At 43.4% G+C, this 10,174-nt stretch overlaps 1 protein-coding gene across 2 annotated transcripts in view; it reads right to left on the bottom strand.

The window, feature by feature from the left end:
• Gprc5d (G protein-coupled receptor class C group 5 member D) overlaps positions 1-8,551 on the bottom strand; it is an 11,101-nt gene extending 2,550 nt beyond the window's left edge. For both annotated transcript variants that reach the window (XM_055611994.1, XM_055611999.1), the window contains exon 1: positions 7,660-8,551. In XM_055611994.1, the coding sequence (XP_055467969.1) occupies positions 7,660-8,551 (892 nt within the window). The remainder of the gene's footprint in view (positions 1-7,659) is intronic.
• Between the last annotated feature and the right edge of the window lie 1,623 nt (positions 8,552-10,174).

Here is a 10,174-nt window from a genome sequence, read left to right as displayed (position 1 = left end):
ACATCCTTAGAGGAATCCTATATTGTCATGGAATAACCACATCCACAGTCATTCAGCATAGTCTCTCGACCAGACAGCAATCCCTATCTTCATAGGGGTTGGAGCAAGAGATAGGGATTGCTGTCTCTCCAGCCAAACACCTGTCCCACACATGGCTGTGTTTGGTGGCCGCAGACATAGCTGTGCCATTAGTGGTTACACTTTAGAGGCTGTGGTGCTGGATGGTTGGACCCTAGGGAAGGTTGGCTTGAGCCCCGCATCTGTGTTACCAATTTCTCTTTTCTCTGTTTTACACTTGTCCTCTCGCCCTGTCAAGTTTTTTAACCTTTGGTTCATGATGCTTCCTGGTGGAAATAAAGGGGAAATTTCAATGATCATAGCAGCAAGTCTGCTCCGTAGGTTCTTGAAGATACAAACAACTGATGTCTGTGCAGAGCCGTTGGGTTGGGAAATACAGGAAGGAGTGTGTGAGCTATGCTGTGTATGTTACTATGATGATATTGTTATGCCTGACCCTGACAGCTTCCTCCTACAGACGTTTTCTAGAGGGGTTGAATTTTGTGATGTAGAAAATGCATGTCTTCTCTTCAATATAGGGCAAACTGAGTCCTTGGTTTTACTTTTGTAGCATATCGGGACTCCTTTATACTCAGTCCCTTGGCAAGTAATTTCATCTTTACCATCAAACTGGGTCAAAAAATAGAATAGAAATTATTCATTTCTAGTTGTTGTTCACAATTTTATCAAACTACTATTTCGCTAAATAAAACCCTAAACTACCTAATGGTAGGATGTAGAGGAATTTTAATTCAGAACATGGCTGTTCTGGCATGAGATCACATTCAAAGACTTAGGGCTGTGTGATCCAGATGGAATACAAACTCACCCTTAACTGAGGAGACAGAGGCAAGCAGATCTCTGAGTTCAAGGCCAGCCTGGTATAGAGCAAGTTTCAGGTTAAGAAAAGCTTAGGTCCAGGCATGGTGATACACACCTTTATTCCCAAGCAATGAAGGTAAAGTTGGTTTATAGAAGGAAGCACCCATGTTTGAAAGTGATGTCTAATTGAGTGGCAGAAACAGTGATGAATCAGAGAAAGATTTGACAAAATAGGATACGCCCAACTGTGATGAGAAGAGCGAGGAAGGGAAGCTAGTTAAGAGGCAATGAGAGAGAGAAAAAGAGAGTGGAGGTGGTATCATTGGGACAATAATAGACAGGTTGCAGAGAGAGAATTCAGGAGAAGACAAGAGAATGAGGAGCCAGAAGATTAGAAGAGGTTGCTGGAGTTAGTTTGAGGCCAAGCAGAGCAACTCAAAGGCCAAGAGAAAAGCCAGATTGAATAAGTTAGTTGGAAGAGGAGTTGGAGCTAGAACCAGCCATCCCAGAACTCAGTAAGAACTAGAAAGGGTGAGCTTACCTTATTAAACAGTAAGTCTCAGGCTGAAAATGTTCTAGGCCTAGGTTAGATTGTGCTGAGGCTAGAAGCTTCTAGGACTAGGCCTAGGTTAGCAGAAGGAGGCAGTAAGCCCCCGAGACAATTGAACAGGAGAATAAAAGTTCCTTTTACAGTAGGAAATTGAATTGAGTGGGACTTGGCATCTATGTATGGAAGAAGCAAGGGTTGACATCACAATCTTCAATTAAATATGAAGAGTCTGAGGCTCCTAGAGGTTGGGGACCTTGTTGGTTAGAAAGCCAGGGTTTTGCCAATCCAGGGGTGTGAGTCTCCATCTACGTGATGACAGGCTCTGCTGTTCCTGTTACCTAGTTATACTTATGCCCTGATCTTTGTGGATCTCATTCTAGATCCACGTGGATCTCTCTTATCTAATTTCAGACCAAACAAATCCCGTCTACAGTTCATTATTTCCCCCCTATTTTAAGCTAGTTTCTCTCTTGATCCTTCTCTTATCTCTTCCTGGTCTGCAACTCTTTTTTTTTTTTTAAAGAAAACTTTTATTCTTAATCTATTATGCACTTGTGTGTACATGCATATGGGTACAAGGGGTTGATGAGGCCAGAAGAGGCAGCGAGCCTTTGGGTCTGGAGTTACAGGTGTAACTGCAGCCACCGGATGTGGGTGCTGGGAACTCAGCCTTAGTCCAATGTTTGCTCTTCAGAGCTGAGCCATTGCTCCGGCTTTTAGCTGTAACTATTTAGACTCTAGTGGTCTTTGTTGTTGGTTATTATTATTATTATTATTGTTTTGTTTTGTTCTGTTTTTAAGTAGTGCTGGATTGAACGTAGGTTTCCCCTTTGCATGCTGGCAAGCACCTTACCACTGAGCTATGTCCTCAATTCTTTTGCCATTTTGTTATGGTTTTCATTTATTATTTTTGTGTGTATGTGCGTCAGTGGGTGGGTGCATGTCAGTGGGTGCGGCACAAGGGTGGATGTCAGAGGCCATGGGTCGCTCTCCTCCTTTCACCAAGTAGGTTCTGGGGAGTGAACCCAGCTGCTCGTACCCACTGAGCCATCTCACCAGTCCCTAAAAGGTTTTTTTAAGTTGTACACTGAGGAGGACTACGTGATGTTTCCATACACATAACACATCACACAGTGTTCAAATCTAGGGGAACATATTTCCTTAACCAATTCCTGATGATGAGAAAAATTTCAAATTCTTTTTATCCAAATTAAAACAAAATAGATAACACCCAGGACACCTTACTGCCTAGCAGAATTTCTTTCTCCTACCCAACTCTAAGCTAGGACTCATCCACTGCCTTTCACCCGTACGTCCCCGACCACTAGTCCCCTAAGCTTCTGGGAAGCACCTTTCTACTCCCAACTGCTGCAAAGTCATTTAAGATTCCGGGAATGTCGTAAGGTGGCAAGACAGAAAAAAATGAGCTTCCTGTAAAAGAGAAAGCAACAGTTGCCACCTGGGTCCATTCCACTGGGTTTCCTGTGAGAAAGTAGATACACTTTGAAGAAAAATGTGGAGACTGGTGAGATAGCTCAGTGGGTAAAGGCACTTGCCATAAAAGCCTGCCAACCTGGGTTTGTCCCTGAATCCCTCGATGGAAGGAGAGAAACTGAGTCCTGAAAGTTGTATTGTTCCCCCCCCACAATAAATTTTAAAACAAAATAAAGAACGAATTACTGAAAAGACTATACCCAACTAAAGTTGGTACTTCAAGGGAAACCAAAAGGGTCTAATGTTTGTAGGACTGGCTTTCTCGTGGCTTGCTCATCTTATGTTCATCAAGCCGTTTCCTCTGTCCAGTCATCGCTTATCTTGGCACTAATCCTTTTGAAAGTAATCACAGCAGGCTTGTGCACCCGCTCAACCCCCGTCCAGAAAACTGCCCACCATCTCGGGATTCCTTTACAGACAGGTCGGTCTTGCTGTTAGCAAGCCTGAGATGAACAATATCCTCCTTCATCGACACCGGAGAAAGCAGGCAATAACTAGAAGAGAACTGACTTGTCCCCAGAAGTTACAGTCCCCCTGTAGCTGATATCCTACTGTGTTTATGACCTGTAAGCCCTCAGTGAGAACTGGTTTAGTTAGTGGCTGTTGATTTAGTAGGATTAGCTATAATTAAAAAGAACAATTATTCTCAATTCACTAACTTCAAATAGAAGACGACATAGCCAACCTACCAATCAGATTAAAGACCCATATGTTAAAATACTGTCAAACCAGATACATACAAATGAGATAATTAAGCACAAACAATTTATAAATGGCTTCTCCAGTCATAGCTTACATCTTAAGTACTTCATTTATCCACAAGTATTCCTTTGCACTATTCTCGGGTATCTTTATGATAACCTTCCCAGTGCCTAACAATATGTTGAGCTTGGGAAATTTTAATCAAATGCTGTGAGAATAGATATGTTTGTGGCTCAGTGGAGCTGAGTGTCCGGTGTATAGATGTAATCTGAGCACTGTGGAGACAGAAGTAGGAGGGTCAGGAGTTCAAGGCTAAACTGAACTACAAGAGACCCTGCCTCAACCAAACCAAACAAAACAATCAAATAATAATAATAAAAAAAGGAGTCTTATGAAGAGCACCTGGTTTCAGTATTCCATCAGCATGCAGCTGTGTGGATGTGTGCTCATGTGTGTATGGACGCACATGTGTTGATGTATGTGTGTGGAGGCCTGAGGTCAACCTTGAGTGCTGTTTCTTGGACACCACTCACTACGGCAATCTCTACGTGTGTGTGTGTGTGTGTGTGTGTGTGTGTGTGTGTGTGTGTGTGTGGTGTGCACACATGCACAGGGGTTAGAGGTTGACAATGACTATCGTCTGAGTGACCCCCACCTTACACATCAAGGCAGGGGTGCTGCCTGACCCCAGACTTCCTGATTTGGCTAGTGTATGTCACCAGCTTGCTCCGGGCATCTCCTGTCTGTTTCTGCCTGGTAAAGGCTGGCAGAAAAGGCTGCCACATCTGCCTGGCGTTCCTATGGATGCTGGGGATCAGAACTGTGGTCCTTGTACTTCTGGGACATGTGCTTTCGTCTCTGAGCCCCAGGGTTCTGCTTGTTTCTGCCTCCTCAGCACTGGAATAACAAAAATGCTCGGCCACACTTTCCTTCCTTCCTTCCTTCCTTCCTTCCTTCCTTCCTTCCTTCCTTCCTTCCTTTTTTTTTTTTTTTTGAAACATGGGTTCTGAGCATCAAATTCATGTCATCTCGCCTGCACAGCAAGCATTTCACTGACTGGGCTATTTATCCAGCCCAGTATACAGCTCTTTAGGGACACATTTACAACATAAATAAGTCTGCCCGTTTGTGCTATGTCCTGTGGCACAACCAGATTGCATTCACATCTGGAGGTCGTCATGTTCTAGAATTAGGCCCGTAAGCTACTTCAGATCGATTTTAAAGCCTGATCTTTCCAAAGCCTTCCAGGAATTGATGGAATCTCTAATCCCTCTTGCTGATCGGTTTAAGCCAATCCTTTACCATCTCTTGTTTTCCCATTTAATATCAATCCTTTATGCCTTGGTTCAAGTTCATTTTATCCCATTTTTAGTTGCTGATGGAAAACAGCAGGACAACTGCCTCCCATAGAGATGTCTTTATGCTCCTGAAATTCTCTGCTAATCACCCCTTGGCTTCCTTTTCTCTCAGCTGCATAATTCTGTTTTTATAAGCCCAGTGGTAAATCAAATTACAATGCCGCTGGAGCCGAGGTTGCAAACAGCTGAGTCAGAAGAGTCACAGGGCCACTGTGTGCCTCATGGACCTGAACAAAATGCTGTGTTTCAGGAGAGCATCGAGACGGACAGAGCTTGGCTCTGCCTGTCTCAACGAGAAAGGCACATAAAAGTTAAAACTACCAACTTAGTTTTACTGTCCTAACCTTTCCGCACAGGGCTGACGCTAAAGACCCTTTAATCATCCCTGTGGTTTTTCCACGGAACCTCCCCAGTGGCTCACACTCCTCATTAGAGGATCCCAGACTTGTGTTGATGCTAACTGATGCCAAGAACAAAGGCATGGAGCTTCTCTCTAGCCACACGTCTGTTTAGTTAGACTGTGATTATTACTTCAATAAACAAGATTGTAGGCCAAAGACACTGCTTTCCAGCTGCTTTCACAGCACCCGTGATAACGCTTGTGATTTTCCAAGGTGCAGGCGCTAACCTATTTCATTTCTCTTTAACTACTTTTTCTAGCAAGTTGTAACCCTAAACTTTCCATTGCATTTAAATTACACTCTTCATGTTTGATAATTGGATCCTTTCAAGGTGACCTATGTTCTGATTTAGTCTCCAGCATGAGAGGTGACTCTGCCCAATCTTGGAGGGAAACTTGCATTAAAAAAAAAAAAAAAACAACTATACTATTGATTTCTTCCCCACAAAATATCAAATGACTCTGGGAATCACTATCATCTGCAGACTATTTCTTGCTTAAAGTGCAGTTCTTTCTTCCTTCCTTCCTTTCTTTCTTTTCTTCTTTCTTTCTTTCTTTCTTTCTTTCTTTCTTTCTTTCTTTCCTTCTTGTTTTGTTTTTTTTTGAGACAGGGTTTGTCTGTGTAGCCCTGGCTGCCCTGAAATCCTGTACTAGAGTGGCCTTGAACTCACAGATCTGCTTTCCTCCTGCCTCCCGTGTGCTGGGACTAAAGGTCTGCACAGCATCTCCTGGTTTAAGAAGCAGATTTTTCTAATCTTAATTGGATAGTAGGATAGTTCTGATCCATCAGCAAGCTCTGAGACTCCCCCTGTAATGCCACAGTTTTAGACCATCTTACAATGTACTTCATGTAACCTGGAATTCGTCTCATAGCATAGGCTGGCCTCAGCTTTGCCCTGACTTTCTTGCTTCAGCCTTCCAAGTGCTGGGGTTATGAGTTTGTTGTACCGTGCCTGGCAACACTTTAAATATTATCGTTTGTCTGAGACAAAGCGGTACCCTTCCTACAACACAACATTTTAAACACATGCCTAACGTTTGGGGGCACATGGAATAAGGGTCTTTACAAGCATGTTTTTGGCTATTATGGTACCATGTGAACTTCTTTGTCTCTGGATTTTGTTTTCTGGGTTTACACATCAAAAGAAGAAAACAGTGTAATTAATAATAATAAAAAAACAAACAACAACAACAACAACAGCAACAACAAAAACACCTAAAAAAAAAGAAGAAAACAGCAACTTTTATCTCATCTTCAGGTAGGAACTATGAAAGGAATTTTAAAGAATGACAAACTCTGCAATTTCCCCCATAAGCCTCAGGGATCTGACATGAAGCATCCAAAGCAATGCCTAATTTTGTAGGAAGGGGATATAGCATCAACTTCCGACTCTCCATCAACAGAACTGAAAAGAACTAATAGATGCATTTATTTGGACAGGATTTAATGTGAATATGTAATTAACTACAGATAACAGCTCAGAAAGTATACACACTTAAAAAGAAAGCTTATAATTAAATGTTTTTGAGCCTGGTGAACATTTTGTGTCCCGTATAATATAGAAACTAGCATCTTTGTTATGCAATAGAAAGAAAATGAGAGAAATCAGTTGTCTATTAAGACACCAAAATTTGTGTAAAACTGTGCTGCTGGGCTATGAATGATGTCAGATGTTTCCTAAGAGGAATTAATGAGTTTTTTGGTACATTTCCAGATAGCTGAAATTAGCCACTATTTCCCCCAGGTTGATGGAACCAGGCATCTTTGGTATCATGGATAGTGTCAATCCCTAACAAAACAGAGATAAGTGGCTTGATTTTTATATATACATAAGCATGTATATATAAAATTATCTAGAAATTATCAAGAAAATGTTGTATAAGCAGTTATTTCCTGTCTATTAATCTTTATACATCTGAGATATCACTTAGAATTCAGATTAAATGGCCTTTCCTGTTGCTTTTTGTAACAGAACTTTGAAAGATTTTTTTTTTTTTCCTTAAACAGTGAACAACTTGCAAAATAAAAACCCAGAAGTTGTTAAACTCTGTGACTCTCATGAGTGACGTCCCACAAATGGGTTTTACATTTTATCTGGAAGGCATTCAATTCCTTTTGTCTTGCTGCATAAAGATCTGATTTCCATTTGGTTCTAGAAGGCTTTGTCTCTATGACTGACATGAGTTACCCAAAATCTGGCCTCTGCCTTTGAGATCCCTCTGGGTTCTTCCTGCCTATCTAGTCCCCTCCCTGCCCCAGGCCCTCTGGGATGTACCTCTGGAGGGTTCCTGGTTCTCCATCCTGAAGGTGCGTTGGTAGACTGGGACCTGGCAGTTGCCTTGTGGAGGGCACTCCTGCCTACACGATCTGTAGAGGATGCTCATCTCAGGGATGACGTAGAGCAGCAGGAAGACCCACGCGTTGGTGACCAGGCCAATGCAGATGACCGCGTCATCCCACTGGGGCTGTCGCTGGAGCTGAGGGTTGCCTCTCAAGAGCATGGAGATCCACACCACCCAGATGATGATGGAGACGAGCACAGTGGCAAATATGAGCCTTCCGTGCTGCTTCCAGTTTTCACACGGGCCACAGAAGGTGGCCTTGGAGACGAAGAAAGTGAGGGCCATCAGGAAGAGGACATAGATCAGGAGACAGACAAAGTCCACATTGAGCTGGTACGGGGTCATGTGCTCAAACATCAAGCCTCTGGTCATGATGAGGGTCACGTACTCTATCGCGATGATGGTCTGCAACAGGCTGACACCGATAGCAATGAACAGAATTGTTGTCCAGCAGAAGGAGACTCTACCCCGGACCAGTTTCACCAGGTTGGAAGCATGAGCCAGGAGGCAGGAGAAGCAGATAGCAAAGAGAACCCCAAAGAGGAAGTAGCGAACGGGGGCAGTTTGTTGGTTGAGCTGGAGGATGAAGGCGAAAGTGAGTCCGAAGAGCCCCAGCACAGCCAGCAGGAAAAGGAACTGGGTGGGAAGCACGTTCCACTGGCTGCAGTCCTGCACCTTCCGCATGAGGAAGAGAAAGGCCAGGAGCAGCAAAATCGTAACCACTATGCCGATCACCGCCAAGGACTCCAGAACGATGCTCCATGGCCCCTCATTGTCACAGAAAAGGTAATATTCTTCCGTGGACTTGACGCAGTCCTCATACATGGTGGTTTATAGGTAGACCTCACACGAGAATGGACGACTGGTCTCCTGTGAAAAAAAAGATGAAGGTAACTCATGATTTTATATCCACCCACAGGAATGCCTGTTGGGAGTCCTGTCTCTTGTTCCAAATGAAGACACCATAGCATACGCAGGGAACAGCTTTACCAAATAGTCACTCAGATACTGGAGAGTTACGTCTTGTTTGCCTCTCACCACTTATCTGAACTCCAAGCTTCCTGGGTGGGGTAAAGATCTGATAGCCACAGAAAGAGTCTACAAAGGTAGGAATGCCATCTTCTCTATCACCCCCAAGTTAGTAACTGTTGTGTGTACAGGATAGCAAGGAAAGAAGTGAGAAGGCCAACCTAAATCCTTCAAAACTAACTCAGCTCCGTACTCTGCAGGGCAAAACCAGAACGGTCTGCACTTGGGGGAACTCCAGATAATCCATCATCTATTTTCATATCAGAATTCCAAGAGGCCATTTGAAGGCAGCAGAATCTTCTTGTCTAAGCAGTGGGGTTCTAGCTGTATCAGGCTCCAGAGTGTCAATGCATCCTCGACTGGATTATCTCAAACACTGACACCCTGCTTAAGGCAGACATGCAAGCTATGGTCCCCAGTAACTTTAATGACTGTCTCTTCTTTCATTTTATTTCAAGTCAACCCGATGCCAACGGGTTATTGTTAAACACCTGTTATTGATCACCAAAAAAAGTGAACAAGATGTCACCTTCCTTCAAGTAACTTTATGGATATTTAGGACTTAAAATCCTTGACTTAGCTGAGGTGGCCTAGAAAGACAACCCCATGTTGATTCCGGCAAAATAACATAACAGCAAAGCGAACAAACACAAAGAAATACCCCATTGCACTTTGAATACTCCTATCTCTATTCCCCTTTAGCTCTTCCAAATTCAGCTGGCAGGAGCGGTGATCCCACTTCACAGCTGACACCAAGGCCCCTGGACCCCAGCCTACCTCCTCCGTGTCTGCTCGGGAGCCGCTGAGGCTGAGGTGACAGCGAAGCTGTGACTGCAAATGAGTAAGGAGGACACAACCTCAGGTGCTTTAATCTCCTCAAATGGGCGGAAGACCTGCAGGACCTCACTCAGGTTCCAGAAGTGGCTATAAAAAGAACCGGAAGTTCACCAAGACACACCTAGTCCAGTTTTACGGCAACTTTTCTGCGCAGATTTCTTTGGTGGGGACAATTATTTTTCATTTACTGCTGACCAGAGGTGCTGTGGCCCCAGAGAGGTGTGTCTTCAGGGAAATCTGCCTCCTTACAGTATATCCCAATGTGTTTAGGAAGCTATGGGAGAATGCTTAAGCCCTATTTCAGGGGATTCCTCCAATCTCTTGACTTTTTTTCTTTTTCTTTTTTTTGTGTGGAATACAATCAAAGTAATTTTTTAAATTTTAAATTGTTATTATTTATTTATTTATTTTAATTTTTAAAATTATTATCATTTGTTACTATTTATTCAATTTGTGTCCTGGCTGTGTCCCCTTCCCTCATCTCCTCCCAATCCCATCCTCCCTCCTTCTTCTCCCCAAGCCCCTCCCCTAGTAGTCTGATAGGGGAGGACTTCCTCCCCTTCTATTTGACTGTAGCTTATC

The sequence above is a fragment of the Psammomys obesus genome, unplaced genomic scaffold (assembly GCF_907164565.1).
Source record: "Psammomys obesus unplaced genomic scaffold, mPsaObe1.curated_primary_1811, whole genome shotgun sequence".
In the NCBI taxonomy this organism is placed as follows: domain Eukaryota; kingdom Metazoa; phylum Chordata; class Mammalia; order Rodentia; family Muridae; genus Psammomys; species Psammomys obesus.
The sequence above is the reverse complement of the archived record's forward strand: the minus strand, read 5'-3'. Positions and strand labels throughout refer to the sequence as shown.